Source organism: Erythrolamprus reginae, chromosome 2 (assembly GCF_031021105.1).
Source record: "Erythrolamprus reginae isolate rEryReg1 chromosome 2, rEryReg1.hap1, whole genome shotgun sequence".
NCBI lineage: Eukaryota > Metazoa > Chordata > Lepidosauria > Squamata > Dipsadidae > Erythrolamprus > Erythrolamprus reginae.
Genome location: NC_091951.1, coordinates 247,249,818 through 247,270,602, shown reverse-complemented (window position 1 = coordinate 247,270,602; position 20,785 = coordinate 247,249,818). Strand labels below are relative to the sequence as shown.

General features: G+C 40.1%; 2 protein-coding genes across 3 annotated transcripts in view; one reads left to right on the top strand and one right to left on the bottom strand.

Annotated features, from left to right (window-relative positions):
* The window catches only part of RNF20 (ring finger protein 20), a 32,052-nt gene extending 26,473 nt beyond the window's left edge, over positions 1 to 5,579 (top strand). For both annotated transcript variants that reach the window (XM_070742406.1, XM_070742405.1), the window contains exons 18-20: positions 3,063 to 3,203; positions 4,089 to 4,190; positions 4,328 to 5,579. In XM_070742406.1, the coding sequence (XP_070598507.1) occupies positions 3,063 to 3,203; positions 4,089 to 4,190; positions 4,328 to 4,504 (420 nt within the window). In that variant the 3' untranslated portion in view covers positions 4,505 to 5,579. The remainder of the gene's footprint in view (positions 1 to 3,062; positions 3,204 to 4,088; positions 4,191 to 4,327) is intronic.
* A 6,302-nt stretch (positions 5,580 to 11,881) lies between these two features.
* GRIN3A (glutamate ionotropic receptor NMDA type subunit 3A) overlaps positions 11,882 to 20,785 on the bottom strand; it is a 167,311-nt gene continuing 158,407 nt past the window's right edge. The window contains exons 8-9 of the mRNA XM_070736237.1: positions 17,370 to 17,443; positions 11,882 to 12,495 (exon numbers count right to left, since the gene is read on the bottom strand). Of these exons, the coding sequence (XP_070592338.1) occupies positions 12,159 to 12,495; positions 17,370 to 17,443 (411 nt within the window). The 3' untranslated portion in view covers positions 11,882 to 12,158. The remainder of the gene's footprint in view (positions 12,496 to 17,369; positions 17,444 to 20,785) is intronic.

Here is a 20,785-nt window from a genome sequence, read left to right as displayed (position 1 = left end):
TAACCCTGTGAATATTAAGCAAGCCAGATAATCCTCACTTAGCAACCCTAATTGGGATTAGAATTTCCTTTGTTAACCTTAGTGGTCATTAGGCGAAGCATCACATAATGGATCACTTAGTAGTTCTGGTAGTCATGTTTTTGTTGCTAGATGAGGATTGCCCCATCATTCGATAAGGATTTTGCACTTCTGCCCTTCACAAACTGCCAGCTCTGCCTGCTGCTTCCTTCCCAGCTGGACCCAGTGAGTTGCCTTTAGCAGAGGCTCCACTGCCCTGTCGGGCTCACTTCCATTTCAGCTTCCACTATCATAATGTGTGTGTTTCAACTACCACTGGCTGCCTCCCATCTCTGCCCTTTTAGCTGTCATGTACTCTACTGCTGCCATTTCAATGATCACCCCAGCCAATTATGTTATCTTTTTCCTCCTGCTGCTGTCAAAAGTGCACTTAAGGTCAGCAAAGGGCCAGCAGATATTGGCAGAGCGTACAGAGGCAGGGGCATCAGGGGTGGTAAATTGCAGGGTGGCAAAAGGGCAGACATGAGGTGGTGGGAGAAGATATGCTGATGGGAACTGAAGTGCATGCTGAGATTGTAAATATGGTTGGATTGCCAAGTGCCTGTTGATCATATGACTGTGTGTGGGTGCTATGATGATTGTAATTTCAAGGGTTGGTCATGACTATCATTTGTTTGGCACCATTGCAGTTTTGAATGATTATTGAACATTGATTCTCAAGCTAAGGCTGTGCATATACAGAATCTATTTATGAAATATGCACCAAGAGGGTGAGTGGAATGGATTGACAGCTGCAAACGAGCCGGGGTGGCGCAGCAGGTAGAGTGCTGTACTGCAGGCCACTGAAGCTGACTGTAGATCTGTAGGTCAGCGGTTCAAATCTCATCACCGGCTTAAGGTTGACTCAGCCTTCCATCCTTACGAGGTGGGTAAATTGAGGACCCAGATTGTGGGGGCAATAGGTTGGCTCTGTTAAACAGTGCTATTGCTAACATGTTGTGAGCTGCCCTGAGTCTGAGGAGAAGGGCGGCATAAAAATCAATCAATCAAACAAACAAACAAACAAACAAACAAACAAACAAACAAACATCTCTATTTTACAAACAGATAGGTTCCCTAGTAGACAGAGGAAATTTTTATTGAAAACCTGAGAGGTAGCTCCCCCCTCCCCCAAATGAAAAACAGCTATTCAATTGTGTGAATCCTTTTGAATGTGTCTCTCCATAGGGAGAGATAGCTAGAGCAGATAAACCTCTCCTTCCTAAGGAAATGCTGAGAAATCACAAATGATTTCTGTAATTGGGAGAAAAAGCGATGGTAGAAAGTGATTTCATGGAGAAAAAAGAAGCAAGAGTGTGGGGAAAAATTGAACTTCAAATAAAATTAATAGAGCAGTCTGATGTAAATAATTAGAAGGTTTGAAGGTTTCCAGCAAAAAATAGTTGTGTGGATAAATGAAAAGCAGAATGAGCTGAGGGCAGGTTGAATGTCATGAGAAGAAGATAGGTTGATCATAATGTTTTGAGAGCTTGCTATTTTGGCTACTGCATTAGTACTAGTTGTTATACACATGCAGAAAAGAATATGACTGCAACTTATAATTTTGTGTCAGCCAAAGTTCTGTGTCTTCAATTCTTAGATGAGAATGAATTGCAGGACCCATTGACCAGACGTCTAGGGCTGCCCTAATCTGTAGATCAGTAATTAGTTGAGGATTTGAGTGAAACTTTGCCCAAGAATTCTGGATCTTTTCTCTCTGGCCATTTCTGGACAACACATTAATACTTCTGACAAAAATAGCAGTCGCTGAGACAAAAGCGCTGAACAGTCCTGTTTAACTGGTTCAGATTTTTTGTTGTTGTTGAGAAGGAGCCCTTTTTCCAAAATTACTTTTAATGTTCTTTTCTCTTGGCCTTCAGTCTAAATCCTCCAGCACTGAATTTTCAACAGCAGGGGAGTGTGGAATCTCTGAGACCTGCAGAGAACATCGGAAGATAGGAATGATGTTGGGTCTATAGTTCACCGGGGATGGGGGAATTTTCTCTGCCAGGGTTTCATTTCTGAATAGTAACTCTCAGAGGAATTTGTTTCCTCACTCTATCCTCTCTCCTTAATTAGAGTGCCAAGGCAGCTTGTAGAAAGTTAAACATCTGTTTCAGGGTTTTTTAAAAAAATAATAATGAAACACCACAGTATAGAAATATTTTTTCAGAAGGAAAAAGCAAAAGAAATCATAATAATCAAAGGAGGAACAAAGCATTCTGCAGAGTTTTAAAAGCTTAGGAAATTGGGCAAAGGCATTTGCACTGAGATGAAAATAAGGTAGGTGGCAGGTTGCCTTCTAGGCTAGAGCTTTCCATAAAGATTGCCTGACTGCCTTTTGATATAGGAAAGGAAGATAGGACTTAGAATGCCTTTGTATACATTTTGGATTGATTCTTCTCCCCCATCATTCTCCCTAATCCCTCCCACCCTTACCTAACATATTCCTTTTAATCCCATTCCATTCCCCTTTTCCCCTCCTGGAATTTCAGCAATGTTTCCATGTTTATCAGCAGAATAAAGTGATAGAATGGGCTTGGGACCATCAAACCAAAGAAACAGGTTTACCCACATGTTCTGCAAAGTTGCATTTGAGAATCAAAGGTAACTTGTTTTTACAGTCAGAACTGATACAGCCTTCCCCCCAGTCAGCTCATTTTTTTTTGATGGGGCTGTAAATCTAATCTTCAAGCAGGACCCGTTGGGCTTCCAAATAGATGTTTCCTCCTAGGCCAAGAAGGCCCGGTTGTTAACCATACAGCATCATTAGAAGTAGTGACTATGGTAGGTGAGTGCTGAAACCATTCCCTCCTCCCTCCCTCCTTTTCTCCCTCCCTCTTATCCATCCCTCTCCTCCATCTGTCTTTCTCTAGAAGAATATGTACATACATTCTCCAAGCAGTAAGATGAAACTTCTTGTTTAACCATGGGATAGAATGCTGCTATCCCTTGTGTAAATTTCAATAAGTGGAATGGGAAAACATTACGGTTCTGTTTTGTAGGCTATGGATGCTGCTCAGCTAGCGGATGACCTTCGGGCCCAATTGGAGCTGGCTCAGAAGAAATTACATGACTTCCAGGATGAAATTGTAGAAAATAGTGTAACAAAAGAAAAAGACATGTTCAACTTCAAACGAGCCCAGGTAACTGGCATACAGTCCTTTCCAAATTAAGACAAGGTTAGAAAAAGATAAGAGACAATTTGGAATACAAAAGAAAAGTCAGAATTAGATAAAATCCTAGTAGGCCAGGACATGAAAATGATAACTAAATTATATAAATTTCTACTAAAATATAAAATGAAAGAGGAAATAATTAAAGGAAATATGATTAGTTGGGCCAAAAATTTTGGATATAACATCAATTTAGAACAATGGGATATAATTTGGAATAGAAATTATAAAATGACTAAATCAGCATCTTATAAAGAGAACTTGTATAAAATGTACTACAGGTGGCACCACCCTCCTGCAGGATTGCCCAAAATGTATCCAAATCTTATGCCAAATTGTTGGGAGATGTCAGTATAAAACTGGATCATACTACCACACATGGTGGGCCTGTCCACTTATTAAAAAAGTGTTGGTGCAAAATTCATGATTGGCTAAGGGAAATTACAAAACAGGAAATATAAAACCTGAAGCATTTCTACTAGGAATAATTGATCAGAAAATGGATTAAAAAACATAGCTCAGTTTCAGTTGTTTTCACTATTGCTTTTGTTGGTTGTTAATGCTGGCGCTGAATACCTAAACTGGAGCTCCTACAATCCACATATTAATTTTAATTCAGTTTTTGAGTTCCAAAAGAGTTCTACAAGGCTCTAATAATAATGGAAGAACTACAGCGTTCTCGTGTAATAACATAGGTCCATGAATTTTTCTAATTCATGTGAAACAGCGAGGAGGTAGGTTTTTATGAACATTTTACCAGATTTATTTCCATTATAATGACAACCTGACATTGTTCTTTGCCATTTGAAAGGCAAGAAGCTAACAGGCTTACCCAACTAATATTTTTTCCTGTAGGAGGATATTTCACGGTTACGAAGAAAACTGGAGACAACTAAGAAACCAGATATGATTCCCAACTGTGATGAGATCCTCATGGAGGAGATCAAAGACTATAAGGTAGATCATTTGAGGCCTATAAACTCTTGGGTGTGGTGGGTTTGGGCATGATGAGGAATAAACATTTTCTCCCTCATAGACTAAAAGGGATGGTCTGTTGACCTCTTCTCCTAAACTCTGTCCTATCTTTCCCAAAGGCTCGCCTGACCTGCCCCTGCTGCAACATGCGGAGGAAGGATGCTGTGCTCACCAAATGCTTTCATGTTTTCTGTTTTGAATGTGTGAAGACTCGCTATGACACTCGGCAGCGGAAATGTCCAAAATGCAATGCTGCATTTGGAGCCAATGACTTCCATCGCATCTACATTGGTTGATAATGTCCAGATATGTATAGCCAGAGGATCTCCACTGTCCACTCCCATACCTGCCATTTTTCAGCAGGCTGGATACTGCTCATTGCCAGTTAAGGTTTCCCTCTATTTTGACATCTTTGTAAAGGAACATCTTGGTTTATTCATTTTGTGTATGTGTTCTTATTGTTTCTTTCTTCACTTTTTTTTAAAGTACTGCCAATTCCCAAGCCAGTTCTTACTTATCTTGTTAAGTACACTTTTTGTGGGGTCCCGATAGTCGGTTGGTCCCTGATTCATCAGCTTGGAACTAAACCAGGCAGCAACATTTAAACTGGGAAATCCACTTGGGATAGCTCAGGTGGCTTTCTCCTGATTTTTAAGCTGATTGTTTCTCTGTTGGGGATAAAACAGGAAACTCTTCTTTCTAGTCATCGCATTTCCCAGTTTAATGTCTGCCTGTCCGTGTGGAGTGGTGCAGTCTACAGAAGGCATTCCTGTTTCTGAAGAAAGAAGACAGCAATGTACCCATTCTATTTCAAACTGAACTTTTAACTCATGTTTTCTGAAAATTGCCAACAAAGTACATTTTGGAAGTTGAGGCATTGAGAAAATGATGACCTTCACCTCTTCATCATATGTAATCTGTTCTGATAATTCAGAAACACATACTTGGTCTCATCTATAATTTTGGATTGGATTCGATAATGATGCCGTTTTGAGAAAAAGCCTTTTTTTTTTGACGCAATGGAGAATTTTTAATACGAAGGGTAAGCACAAATGGTACCTGTTGGCAGCATTCAGCCATTGCTTTCTTGCAGCCAGTCTGCTGCATAAATGGGAACTGGGTCACACTTAAATGCATGATCCTGATTTGCTTTGAATGTTTTCTGTGTGGCGAAGGAAGCAATTCTGGACCAGAACTAAGTTTTAAAGGCCACCGTTTCAGGGAAGTCACCTCCTTTTGGTTGGCTAGAGAATTGTCAAACAATTGTCAAACAAGGCTTTATTGGCTGCTACTGTCTCTTGCTATGAAAATGAGATTTTCATAGGCATTTTTCAAAGGGCATTGTCTTTAATAAATTGCCATGGTTCTCTCGTTTTTGCTTTGTGGGATTATTTCCTCCCCATTATTCTTGCGAACAGACTGATTCTGTAAATTGATCTCAGATATGAACAGTTTGGGATTTTGATGTTTGTTTATCCATGTACATACTGTAGCTAAACAGCTATTACGTAAGAGCTAAACTGAAGGATGAGAGCCCAGTATGTTTTTGCACTTTTTGAATGAAAATGGTGGGAAATGGGAATAGAAATGTCCGGCTTTGGGAGGCAACCCATTCCTGTTCCGGAGTACACCAGGTTATGTCAGAATCTGTCCATTTGGTTTAGTCATTGAGAGAGAGCCTTCTGAAAATTCCTTTGCCTTGTGAGGACCACAAGGCAGGAGTGAAGCAGCATAACTTCTTCGATATAGTCTTCACTTTGTGGAATACTCCTCCCCCCCACCTTTCCTGAAAAGTACAGCCTCCACTTGCTGCAGTCCAGGAAATAGGTTTAAACCATTTTTCATTTTAACATAGTTTGGATTCCTGCTGATTAAAATTGTGGGCATATTTATTGAGTTTTCTTTGGGGTTTATAGTTGCTCATTGTAATATTGGGAGGGAATTGATATTATTTCAATTGACTCATTTATTATTATGTTCTTGGCTTTCTTTTCATTGATGTGGGGTGCTCACGCTATCCGATGGGATTGGGATGAGTTAATAAATTCAGTGAAATGCATGAACAACTACATTACCTCTCTTAATCACCTACCAATAAAACTTCCTAGACCAAAGGACTTCAAACTTGGCAATTGTGGACTTCAACTCCCAGAATTCCTCAGCCAGCATTACTCACTGAGGAAATCTGGGAGTTGAAGTCGATAGTTGCCAAGTTTGAAGACCTTTGGTCTAGGAAGTTAGTGGTGCTTTGGGGCCTTTTCCCAGGATTGCTAAAGATGGGGACGGGAATGATTTGACTCTCATTCCTGTTCCTATTGGTACTCTCTCTCCACCAAATTTAGGCAAAATACGCTGATTTCAGGTTGAGGATGTACTTATATGAAATATATAATAAGAAAGTAGCTATTGAAACATGGTATTTTGCTATTGAATTTCAACAAACCATCTTAGGGTACTAGCTGCAAGATACCATTTCAATAAAGAATCATCTCTGAATAAAGGTGTTTGCTTCTGACAATATTGAAGGGTTTTTATTTTCTGGCTATACAGTGCTTGAGGTGATACTGTCCAACATGAATCAGCAATTGATTTAATGCATGGTAATCTTATATCCTTCAAACAAGATGGATCGATGACATCAGCAAGCATTGCAGGGCCAATTGGCAAAAAAGCTCACGGCCATATTGGTTGGAAACGTACAGAAGAGGCCTTCATCCTGCAGTAGATAGACAATGTCTAAAATGAAGATGAATCTCATATATTGTGCTGGAGCAGTGTGGAGGCCTAAAGGTGGGGTGTTCTCAAAGTCAGGAAGCTATGAGTTTGTTTCTAGGTAGTAGCAGATATTTCTCTGGGCACAATGAGTAATTGTCTGCTGTAAACGCCACATAGGCGTCAGGAATATGGCCAGTATGGCCACATATGGCCAGTATGGCCACATATGGCCAGTAAGTGCTCAGCTCCATTCAATCGTCCCGACTCCACCCTGATGAATGGGATTACAGGGTCATTAAAAGCAAGAAAAATCATGTTCTCCTGAATCATTATATCACATAGAAAGCTGATTCTGTGATGAAGCCAATTTTATCCATGGATTAATTGGCAAAAATGAAGATGGGGAAGGAGAAAGGAGAGTTACAGCATACACAGAAGAATAAAAATGGATGAAGATAACAAAAAAGCTCTGGTTAGGTGTGAGTCACCTTGAAGGGTAAAAATTCACTAGGCAAGCAGCCATCCCAATTATGGTTAGTGTTTTAAGCATAAAAGATTTGACAACCATATTTTTCAGATGGAAGATACACATTTTTACCTCCTTAAAAAGGCTGAAAATTTGGGTGCGTCTTATACTCTCAATGTATCCCTGCCCACCTGCCGGCCCCTACCCTTCACCCTCTACACGTCGTCTTGGCTGCAGAAATTGCCACCGACAATGGCTTTTGTGTTGGGGCTCCTCGTTGCTTTTTCAGCCGCCAAACGCTTCACACGCGGTGCCCCAAATGGCTACCTGGAACAGCTGCTGCCTTTTCTTACCCCTTCCGCACTTTGCCAGCTGTGCTTTTGAGGTTGTTTTTTTAGCCCCAATGCAAGATCTTCTGTGCTCTGCCTGCTTTTTTAATTGCTGTTCCCTCTGATGATCAGCGGTGCCCCAACCTCAAAACCAGGGTGAACAAATGTGCTGAAGCTGACTCCCCACCAGCCCCAACCTCAAAATCAGCGAGCAAACAAATATGCTGAAGCTGACCAGGCTAAGGGCTAGCCAGATGAATAGATGGTAGGTAGAATCACCCTCCTTGATTTAACTCCTCCAAAACTAAGGTGTGTCTTCTACTCTGAAAAATACAGTATTTGTTTTTATCAGTTTCTGTCTCTGAATGAGAGTTGATTCTCTCCATCCCCCATATTTGCAGATAAATATTCATGGAAAACAGTCTTCAAATTGGGCAAATGAAAGATAACTTGTCTCCACAGAGTAAATTTGCATTTTATCATCCAACCAGCTTGTTAGCTAGATCCAAACTGTAAAGCAAATCAACAAGCCTGAACAAGTAGTATGAAAATTTATTTAAAATCAAAATAAAATCAACCCCCTCCCCCCAGCACATTCCCCAACCAGAATTTTCATTCAGAAAAGGTGATGGCCAGGGCAACTTAACAAAAGTCAAGGAAAGACTTCACTCATTGACACTGAAGGTATAAGATGTAGTGCTGTCTTTCTCTTAGATATTTGAAGATGCCAATGAAATACTTAAGGAAAGAGAGGGGTTCTTAATTGGGTAAAATCACTGGTGACCTAGTGAGTAGAGAGACATTAGTCAGGCATTAGGCATCTAGACAATTAGCATTTTGTGGGTGGATTACTGTACTGTGTTTGCTACACAAAAACTGTTGGCAATTTTTAGGGACAAATCCCCATTATGGGTCTGTGTTCATATTATCACATAGGAATTATCTTGGATGCAAAAGCTATGTGGAATGTCTACAGGCTATGTTTTCTCAATCCTTGATTGGCAGAAAAACTTGAAAGTGAACCGGTCAAATTATACAAGGCCCTAGTATATACATTATTTTGATTTGTCTTGCCTCTTCTGTCGATACTCCTGTGCCAATCAACATAATGTAGTACATACTTTGGGTCTGATTTAGGTTGGATTTCATAGTTATATTCCTTGTCAGCAGCCCACTCTGTACAGCTCGATATACAGTGATACTTCATCTTACAAACGCCTCGTCATACAAACTTTTCGAGATACAAACCCAGGGTTTAAGATTTTTTTGCCTCTTTTTACAAACTATTTTCACCTTACAAACCCACCGCCGCCACTGAGATGCCCTGCCTCCGGACTTCAGTTGCCAGCGAAGCACCTGTTTTTGTGCTGCTGGGAATTCCCCTGAGGCTCCCCTCTATGGGAAACCCCACCTCTGGACTTCCATATTTTTGTGATGCTGCGGGGGAATCCCAGCAGGGGAATCCCAGCAGCGCAAAAACAGGCGCTTCGCTGGCAATGGAAGTCTAGAGGTGGGGTTTCCCATGGAGGGGAGCCTCAGGGGAATCTCAGCAGCGCAAAAAAGGGCTCTTCGGCTGGCAAAAGGGGTTAATTTTGGGCTTGCACGCATTAATCGCTTTTCCATTGATTCCTATGGAAAACATTGTTTCGTCTTACAAACCTTTCACCTTAAGAACCTTGTCCTGGAACCAATTAAGTTTGTAAGACAAGGTATCACTGTATAACTACGTATGAGGCCCCAGTGTTGTTGACAGAAGGAAAAGAAATGAATAATATGAAATCATCTTTTGAGATGAGGGTGTCATTTAGAGTAGCTTGTAAATTGGACCATACTGACAATGATTGTGTATGTGTGTGTGTGTGTGTGTATGTGTAGGCAGGGTGGTTTAGGGGAATGGGAGACAGGATAATGTCAATTGGTTGTACACCATATATTGTTGCACCCACTGCTTGTATAGCACCCGCATGAAGTATACACATTTAACAACTGGAGAGCAAGCCATCATCACTGGCAACTTACAATACATTCACTGAAGGATACCACCGTGCTTCAAAAAACATTTAGCCACTAGAGTTAGTTTTGGACTCATGAGGGACCAGAGTTTCACCACCACCAGCCTAAAATGATAGGTTCTCAGAGCATGACATGGAATATTTATATATATCTATATATCTATAAATAAGACTCTGGTAATAGAAAAAACACTTTAAAGAATATTTCCCCTTTGACATTTTAAAAAATGAGCTCAGGCCATCTATCCTTTCAAGGGCAACAGGTGGATTGTTTTGTGGAAGCAAAGACTTACAAAAGGGTCTAGTCTGAAAAAACTGGCAAAATGGTACAATTTTGTCCAAAGAATATATAATCAGTTCTTGCTTGGTGACCAAAATTGAAATGAGCAACTCTGTTGCAGTTGCAGTAAAGAACAAGAAAGAAATAAGTGTGAAAAGCAAAACTCCTTTCTTTTTCAAACTTACCTTCCCTTTTCACATTTTTTTTTAAATTTTGCTGTTTGAATTTTTCATGGTTAACATTTGCTTTTATACTTTTTCATTCTTAACAAGATGATTTGCAAAGCTGGGGTTACTAGGCAGTAAATCACATGATTGTGACAGATATATGACTGCACATTTGCTTTAGTCATTAAGCAAAAGATGTGACTTGTACTTCCATGATCTCTATTCACTCTGCTTGTTGCAAGCTAGTTGTAGAGCACAGAACTGGCAATTATGTGACTACGGGACAATGTTGTAAAATGTGAGGAGACAGAAAAACATTTTGAATGCTTTGCCAAATATAAAATTTTCTATAAGCACTCAACACATTCAAGCAAAATGCTTTGCAATTGAAGTCTTGCTTATTTTTTTGTTTTAAGTGAGCCACTAAAAAAATCCAGCCCTTCTCTGGAACTTAAAATGAACGAATCTAAAAATAATACCTTTGAACTAAATTAAGAGTATCTACAACATCTGCCGAGGGTGGCTGGAGAATTATTTTATGTAGTAGAGAAAGTTGGATGGACCTTACTTTGGCAATTCTGAAACAGAAATAGCAAGGAATATAAGATGGTACCTGTCAGTGAGAAGCAATCTGCACATATTATCAAAAAATAGTATGGTCAGAGTGCTGGGCTGTACCAGTAAACTTGGAGACAGGAAACCATATTGTGAATACATCCCCATATAAAAGATACTTGGTATGTGATTACATAATGCCTTGGAACAGCAAAAACCTGAACCAAAACCAGTCTACTTTTGCTTTTAATGTGGATGAATATTCAGAATACATTTTTCCTTGTTTGTCTTCGGAAGGGACAGAATTCCATATGTTCCTACTTCAATCCTCAATTTTTGAAAGCTATCCAGAGGATTTCCTTCCAAGCATGGTATCATTTTTCGATAATGGTTAGTTAAGAATACTGTATTTTTCAGAGTATATGATACACCGTTGTCCTCCCTAAAACAGGCTGAAAATTTGGGTGCGTCTTACTTAGAATGTAGCTGTTTTGAAGCTTTCCCCCCCCAGCCCTAACTAGGTGCAATGATCTTCCCAGCTTCCGACTCCCTCTGAAGAAGGTTTTTTTTCCAGTCCTAAGTCTTTGCAGGCTTGTTTTCATTTCTATTCCCTCTGAAAAAAAGGCTTTTTCAGGTATAATGTGGCGCTAAGGATCTTCCTGGCTTGCAGCATTTATTTTTATTCCTACTCCCTCAGAAGCAATTTTTCCTGCCCTGAAAAAGTTTATTTCAGCCCTAACCAGGGGGTAAAAGAATGTGCTAAAGCTGAACAGACTAAGGATGCTAGCCAGATGAGTAGGTAGACTTCCCCCCTATTTTCCTCCCAAAAAAGTAAGGTGTGTCTTATGCTCTGAATAAAACAGCTTATTAATGTGTTTAATCATTGCATCTGATTTTGTAGGGAGTATCTGTACTCCTCTTGTGCCAATTGTAGAGAAGGCCAGGACACTTGGAGCTCATAGTTTGAGACACAACTATATATAGGTTTAAAAATTTGAACAGCAAAATCCATGCAGAGAACAATTCTGAATAATCCTTGAAAGGCTCTTGCTCTCTCTCTCTCTCTTAAATTAATACAGAGGGAGAAAAACCCCTAAAAAGTGGAAAAATTCATTTAAATCTAGTGAGAAAGAAAATAGGTACTGTGTGGTCTGGAGGCTTCAAATTCCTGTAGCCTGAGATCAACCCTTTCTACTAGGCTAAAACTTCCCACAGAGAAGGACCTGTTGGTACTTTGAAGTATTCCGGTAACCAGAATTTGGCCATTTTTTTTGGTAATGTCACTTTTGCAGGAAGGCAGGAGCTACTGTAGACCAATTGCTTGCTGACTGTGGTGCCACTTCTTAGCATTACACAAAAACAAAGCCCAAAGGTGAGAGTGTAATTCAAAATATTACAGTCCGAGATGGAACGAGGGTGAACCCTCTCAAAGCTCCACGGTTCTATTTGTCCTCTGAAATTCCTCCAGCTCCAGTTTTCTGCTCACTGCTAACTGCAGCTCCTGCTTGATCACTTCGATCTGCTTCTCCAGTTCTGAGAGTTCCTGGATCACTGAGGTCCTAGCAGCATTCAGAGCATCTGCTTTCCCATTGGTAGTCCCTGGAGAGTCTCTTTTCAAAGGGGGGAAAGCTGTATCATGCTGCAGTTGTTTGAGCATTACTTCACTCGGTTTTTCAATGCTGCAGATGTATTTCCTTCTGTGGCAGTTGCCAGGGCTAGCAGTGTTCCAGACTGAAACTTGACCAGTGTTCCTGGGACTGGACCTGCAGGGGGATGTTCACACAAGGAATTAGGAACTCATCATATATATATACATGTACATACATAGTGAGGCAAACTAGAAACATTTAATTATGAACCCTGTGACTTTTGAAGCGTATCTTTCCAGTTTCCCCTCTATCTATGTTTCTTTATTCTATCATAGTTTTGAATTGCTTGTGAGATTCTCTATGTCAGCATTCCAAATAACACCTGAGAATTAAATCAGAGTCCAAACCTTGGCCTTCTTGAAAATTCCAAGTTATTGACAGAGTCATGTTGGTTATGAACTATACTCATCCCAATACTAACTTTTCCTACAATTCTCCACCCAGGTTTAAGGTTCATCCCTTGTCCCTACAGCTACAAGTTCATCACATGGACCACTCCGGTTCTCTCAATGTCCATGATTCTCCTCTGTACTTATGGCTGGTGCTGAACAAAGGATGACCTCCTGGAAAGAATTTGTTGTGGCTAGTATATATCCCTCTAATGCAACCACCCTCTCCCATTCCCCCTATTCTACTTGTGGCAGGCCAAAGATACTTCACCAGAAGAGCCCTTCACTCCTCCACTCGAAATAGAATACCCTACGAGACTAGACTTTCAATCCTGGGCCTAGAAAGTTTAGAACTAAGATGCCTTAAACAAGATCTAAGTATTGCCCACAAGATCATATGCTGCAACGTCCTGCCTGTCGGCGACTACTTCAGCATCAACCACAACAACACAAGAGCACACAACAGATTTAAACTTAATATTAACCGCTCCAAACTTGACTGTAAAAAATATGACTTCAGTAACCGAGTTGTCGAAGCGTGGAACTCATTACCGGACTCCATAGTGTCATCCCCAAACCCCCAACACTTTACCCTTAGATTATCTACGGTTGACCTATCCAGATTCCTAAGAGGTCAGTAAGGGGTGAGTACAAGTGCACTAGAGTGCCTTCCGTCCCCTGTCCTATTGCTCTCCTATATCACCTATACCTTTCTTCTATTCCTATATTTCTTTTTCTAGTCTTTCATTGATATGTTCTATTACTATATCTTCTTTTCTATTCTTTCTTAGATATATTTTACTATGAGTATCTCCTCTATAACCTTAATCATGTATTTTATTATGTATATATAGATATATACCCACTAAAACCCTCATTTTGTATTGGACAAAATAAATAAATAAATAAATAAATAAATAAATAAATAGACAGACAGACAGACAGACAGACAGACAGACAGACAGACAAACAAACAAACAAACAAACAAACAAACAAACAAATAAATAAATAAGCTCAAAACAATGGCTTGGGCCTAATCAAGTTGGATCCAGCCCCGGGTCACAAATTGAGTCCAACACGTTTTTAGGCTGGCCAAACAACAAAGCAATAACAAACCTATTGCTGTTTTATGAATAATACTCCTGATTGGACAAAAAACTCCACTTAGTCCAATATCTTGCTTTCCAAAATACTCCCCGAAAGCTTCCATGAAGACTCCTAGGATTTGTGGAGGCTAAGGTCCTGTATTCTTGCTCTTTGTCTTTCTAGTGACTGGTGCAAATGAGTAAATTGCAGAGAATTTGGCCTCAAGGATAGGCAAGAAGAATGATAGAAGCACTCGGCTGGAACAAGCCTTGAAGGAAATTGGTCTTCCAGAGGTCACTGAGATACAACTTCATCATAATAACATATTAGCATTGTTGGAAGGGACCTTGCAGGTCATCTAGTCCAACTCCCTGCCCAAGCAGGAGACCCTACCTGTCTCTACTTAGGATAGAACACACAACCTCCTGGTTGTGAGGCAAGAACTGCATCTCCAAGCTACAGCAGCTGAATAGGTTATCTGGAAATTGCACACAATCTCTGGAAATCTATGGAAAACCACAAGTCCCCCAACTTGTAGTTTTGTGGCTGGACTAGGATGAAGCAGATTTCAAGTATTTTTAATTGCTGCATCTGATGTTATTTTTTTCCCCTATGGAGGGAATTTTGTCTTTTTATTTTAAATTTTTTTAAAAGCAGTGCATCTCTACATGTATAGTATCGGGGGAAAACAGTTTCAGTACTGATTGAAGATGGTATAATGGTTTTCTATCTCAGGGGCAACAATTTTGTTTCAGCATTCCTCATTTCTGTCTTTCGTACAATTACTTTAGAGCGTCGATCAGAGTTATTGAGGAGCAGAAAGCCATTTTTTACACTGTTTAACTGCAATGATTTGCTATTTCTGTATCTGTGCACCTTGACCGCAAGTAGATTGAATATGCATCTATCATAGAAATACAACATGTTAGACATGTTTCCATGCTGGTGCTCAACCCTTCTTTCTCCAAGGTTCCTGGTTCCAACATTTCAAATTAATTTTTTCTTAAATCAAAAACTATTTGGAGAGTCACACTCACCCAGGGATTTAGTTCTGTCAGATTTCTAAAAATTGCTTTATGACCAGACTAGATTTATTACAAGGGACATGAGAAAAACCAACAAAGAAGGATGTCTGGAAAAATACAGGCAGGCATGGGTATTATTATTTGTGTCACAAATAATATCAGAAAGCTAAAAGCACATCTGTCAAAGCTGATGCAGCGTTACACAGTTAGCTTGCGAACTGGCTTCAGAGAAAAAAAATCCATGATGGAGTAAGCAACACAATGACACTATGATATATAAGAACATCAGTAAACTGGCTTTGAAGAGGCAAAGTCTAGCGGTGAAGGCACCAGGTTAGAAAGCTGTGACAGGACTGTGACTTCTAGTACTGCCTTAAGTATGAAAGTATCTTTAGGCCAGTCGCTCTCTCTCTACCAATCCACCTCACAGGATTGTTTTGGAGAAATAAGAGAAAGGGGTGTGTTTGTCACCTTTAGCTATTTATAAAAACAATGGTGTGACATCAGATCAGATCTCAACATAACATAACCTCTGGGTACTAAGAAAAAGTTCAAAGGGAAATGGAATTATCAGTCAGAGAATGGTGTCTTCATCTATCTGTCATAGTCCCCTGAACACCCTGCAACCCGTATCATATTATTCCTAAAAGATTATGGCTTCAAAGTTTGTGCCTGAATACAATATATTAGATCAGGTTCCCCCCCCCCAATCCTGGCAACTTTTAAGATATGCAAATTTCAACCCACAGAATTCCCCAATCAGCCATATAGATTAGAGACCTCAGGGAGTTGAAGTCTACATATCTTAAAGATACCAAGATAGAGAAACATTGTGTTAGACCAGACCTGGGCAAAGTATAGCCCGGGGGCCAGATGCGGCCCGCCCGCTGTCTGTGACCGGCCCGTGGAGGTTGGAAGGAAGGAAGGAAGGAGAAATGAAGGAAGGAAGGAAGTAGAAATGGAGGGAGGAAGGAAGGAAGGACAAATTCTCTTTCCATGCCCTTTGGCAACAGTCCAATAAATGCTCATTTTTTAATTGTTCATTGGCCTTTCCAAGAAATTTAAATCAAATCCCCCACCCCACCTCTCAGGGGGAAAAGGGGAAAGAGGAGGAAGAAAATAATAATAATTAATAATTTAATAATTTATTGGATTTGTATGCCGCCCCTCTCCATAGACTTGGGGCGGCTAACAACAATAATAGACAATAATAAACATGTACAATCCAATAATAAAAAACAACTAAAAACCCCTATTATAAAACCAAACATACACACAAACATACTATGCATAACTTGTAATGGCCTAGGGGGAAGAGCTATCTCAACTCTCCCATGCCTGGCAGTATAAATGAGTCTTGAGTAGTTTACGAAAGACAGGGAGGGTGAGGGCAGTTCTAATCTCCGGGGGGAGTTGGTTCCAGAAGGCCGGGGCCGCCACAGAGAAGGCTCTTCCCCTGGGGCCCGCCAAATGACATTGTTTAGTTAACGGGACCCGGAGAAGGCCAACTCTGTGGGACCTTATCGGTCGCTGGGATTCGTGCGGTAGCAGGCGGTTCCGGAGTCCAAAGGAATCCAAAGCTACTTTCAGGCAAAGCCTCCACTATGTTTTCTCAACTGACAATGTAGGTCAGTTGAAGAGAGGCACCTGAAAGGAATATTTTGAAAGAGAAGTAAAGAACTGCCCAAAAGCAAAAATAAAAGGCAGAAGACAGAAACTTCTCTCCATCTGGAGAAGGAAGGAAGGAAGGAAGGAAGGAAGGAAGGAAGGAGAAATGGAGGGAACAAGGAAGGAAGGAAGGAAGGAAGGAAGGAAGGGGTGGGCAATTAATTTATAATTATAATATAATTATAATATATAATTATATAAAAATATAATACAATACAATAAATATAATATACTATAATATACTATAATATACTATAATATACTATAATATAATATACTATAATATACTATAATATAATATAATATAATATAATATAATATAATATAATATAATATAATGTAATATAGAACTGAGTTAATTATATTAATCCGGCCCTCTAAAACCATCCCAATTTCTCGTGCGGCCCCATGGCAAAATTAATTGCCCACCCCTGTGTTAGACAATACTGAATCGGTTAATGGGAGAAGAAATATTAATTCAAGGAAATAATATATAGTTAAAGTCATTCTTTCAGTATAGATGAAGTGGATCTTTCTGATATATGATTCTCTTGACCCCAAATAGATAAAATTTTGTACTTTCCTACAATATTTCACTGTCATATGCAATACAAGTGAAGTGGATCTATCTGATATGTGATTCTCTTGACTCCCAAATAAATAAAACTTTTCACTTTTCTACAACTTCTCGACTGCATTATACAACATGTGACTATATTATACAATTCTTGTTCTTTAAAACAAAACAAAACAATGCCTGGGGAATCTTTATCTACAGATGTATCAGCAAACAAGAGATTAAAAAGTCATTTTTCTTACTTCTTTTCAACTGGCTTGGTTTTAAGCTGGTGCTTGTCTTCCATAAATGAGTTGTTTAGAGCACAGTGCAGCCGCTAGAGGAAAAAACCCAAAATAAATTAATCAGAAGGGAAATTGTCCTTGCATTTTAGGTAGATTGAATATAAAACAGGGACTCTGGAGGGAATGCAGTATGGAAATAAAACTGTTGGTTTAATTTATCATTGTTACTGGATGTTGTATCTTTTTGACAAGTCCAGAGTTTTAGCTCCTCATATTTACTAATACTGCACTTTAATGAAGGACTACAGATTATATGGTTGCATGCAGATTCAATCCAGAAGTTTCCTAGGACAGAACTCGGGGAGGCAGAAGCAGATTCAGCCCTACAGCCAGGCAAGGTAACTAACTGGAGGCAAAATGGGCCAATAGACTGACTAAATATACCAATTCTGTGTTTTAGATCAAAAATTGGAAATGTATGATCATCGCAATGTTAACTATATGGTGCCTACACAGTACCTACACACAACATAGAAAACTAGGGGAAAGGCTGTAAGGCTGCAAATTCCCAGACATCTGGATTGGCCTTTGGACATCTGGATAAGAATGGCCTTTCATGGCTGATACAGAGAAGTTTTCTTTATTGTTGTTGTCGTTGTTGTTTCCTGATTGCTTATTTGTACCCTATTATGACAATCATTAAGTGTTGTACCTTATGGTTCTTCACAAATGTATCTTTTCTACACTGAGAGCATATGCACCAAAGACAAATTCCTTGTGTGTTCCACCACACTTGGTCAATAAAGAACTATTCTATTCTATTCTATTCTATTCTATTCTATTCTATTCCATTCCATTCTATTCTATTCTATTCTTAGGAAACAATCACATTGCAAGTGCAAGTATCTTTTCCTCCGTATCTTAAAGAATAGGGGAAAGAGAGGCGTCAACCCAGAAGAACATTTTGATGGCAGAAATGTATGTGATTCTTCTTTTTCCCCCCCAATAAATATTAAAAAGTACACAGAAAACAAAATGGTTAAAAAGCTAAAAAGGATAAAGCAAGGAGGGATGGTTTTTGTGTTTCTTGAGTAGATTGTGGATTGAGGGACAACTTGTAGTTAAAGGTTAAGAAAAATTCAATGGACAATTCTGCAGGACAAACCAACCCGCAAGATTTATGTGATGTCTCTATGTTGTATATATAGCTCATGCTGTGCATGGAACAGGAAATTTACCATATAGATATTGATCCTCATGGTAAACATAAGTTATAGGGCAGTGATGGCGAACCTTTTTCTCCCCCAGGGGCTTAAAGTGTACACGCATGCACTGGCGCACATGTGTGAGTGACCACACCCATAATGCAATGCCCCTCTCACATGTCCCGCCCCTGAACATGAACTCAGAACCTCCCTGTTTTGGCCTCACATCCCAAAACAGTCGTGGGAGAAGGGGAAAACCTCCTTTCCCCAAACAGAACTGGGAGGGGGAAAAAGCCTTGTGTGTCCAAACAGTGCTTGGGGGGGGGGGGTAATCTTCACAGATCTGGGAAGGCATGGGCCACAGAAAGTGAGGAGAAAGCATTCATGTATTAGATTTGAAAATCAGCTGGCTGGCAGGAGGCCTGTGTACATGTACAGTGGAGCTAAGCTGGTCAATGGCTCGTGTACCTGCAGAGAGAGCCCTGCATGCCACCTGTGGCACACATGCTATAGGTTCACCATCATGGCTATATGAACTTATATCTTAAGGTGACTTAAGTAGGTTTAATTAAGATTTCCAAGGTTTATTCAATTCGGTTTAGTTTGTTAAATGGGGTTTACAGATTTGAAAATCAAAAGTATTTGTTTTTATTGCCTAGTTTTAATTTATCAAGAGGGGTTTGATGAAATATAATAATGGCATAATAATAAGTAATGAATTTAAATGTTTGTATTTGTTTGTTTTTTAAACAGATAAAGTATAAGTGTACAATTTTTACACTGATAAAATTAGGTATAAGGGCTTTTAGTCCGTTTTGGGATTTGTACTAAGAGGGAAGAAGGCACTACGGCTTTGATATTAAGATTATAAGATGTGAAAGACATCGATTTTATCAATAGTTTAAGGAATATTAATGATGGACTTAATTAGAGATTAATGGAGATTTATCTGGAAGATGAAATTAGAAACAATGGAATAAGGGGTGTGTGATGATAACTGAAATTAAATATATGGGATTTAAGAATGTATAATTTGATTATACAGTGATACCTAGTCTTACGAACCCCTCTTCATATGAACTTTTTGTGATACGAACCCAGTGTTTAAGATTTTTTTGCCTCTTCTTCCGAACTATTTTCACCTTATGAACCCGCTGGGATGCCCCGAAGCACTGGGATTTCCCTGAGCCTCCCCTCGCTGGGAATCCCCACCTCCGTTGCCAGCCGAAGTGCCTGTTATTGCATTGTTGGGATTTCCCTGAGGCTCCCCTTGCTGGGATTCCCTTCATTTTTGCCGGCGCTGCTTTGAATCCCAGCGACAAACTCCCCCCTTCCAAACTGCATGACCAAGTCTCTTTTTTCCCCTTCCCTTGGCTTCGGAGGCACTATAATAGCAGGATTTAAGGCAAGCAAAGAGGGTATTCCGGCAGCAGAAAGGACAGGTCCAGGGGGATGGGGGGGGTCATTTGGATGCCAGTGAGGGAGGAAGAGAAAGAAAGGAGGAGGGGGAGGAAGAGGAGAAGGAAAGGAAAAGCAGAAGGGGAGGAGGAGAAGGAAGAGGAGGAAAGAATCCCGTAACCAACCCCTCCACCCCCTCCTAAAGCCCCTTCCTTCCTTCCTTCCTTCCCCAAGCTGTGCCAGTGCTGCCTTATGGCGCTCCAGAAGACACAGCCGAGGAAGAGCTATCTCCTTCCCAGCCCTGTATGCCAGGGAACGAGTGAACGACCTGGGGGTGGGGACAGAAATAGGAGGCAAAGACTCATGGAGCTCAAGAGATGCTCCTTTTGCCTTGCTTCATTGGGAATGCCACCTTTTGCCACCTCTCACTGTCCCTCCCCCCACTCCGTTCACCTCAGCTTCGTCCGCCCGCCGCTTTAAAAAAAAAAAAAGGCCTTAATGTTTTGGATTTTCCTAATGGGCTTGAACTCATTATTCATTTTTACATTGATTCCTATAGAAAACATTGTTTCATCTTACAAACTTTTCTTCTTAAAAACCTCATCACGGAATGAATTAAGTTCGTAAGACAAGGTACCACTGTATAAGATTTACTAATCCAAAATAAGGGAAAAGGAATCCTCAATCTGAGTATTGTATTGGCAGTTCTGTGTTGGCAAATACTTCAAAAGAAAAGGATTTAGGGGTAGTGATTTCTGACAGTCTCAAAGTGAGTGAACAGTGCAGTCAGGCGGTAGGGAAAGCAAGTAGGATGCTTGGCTGCATAGCTAG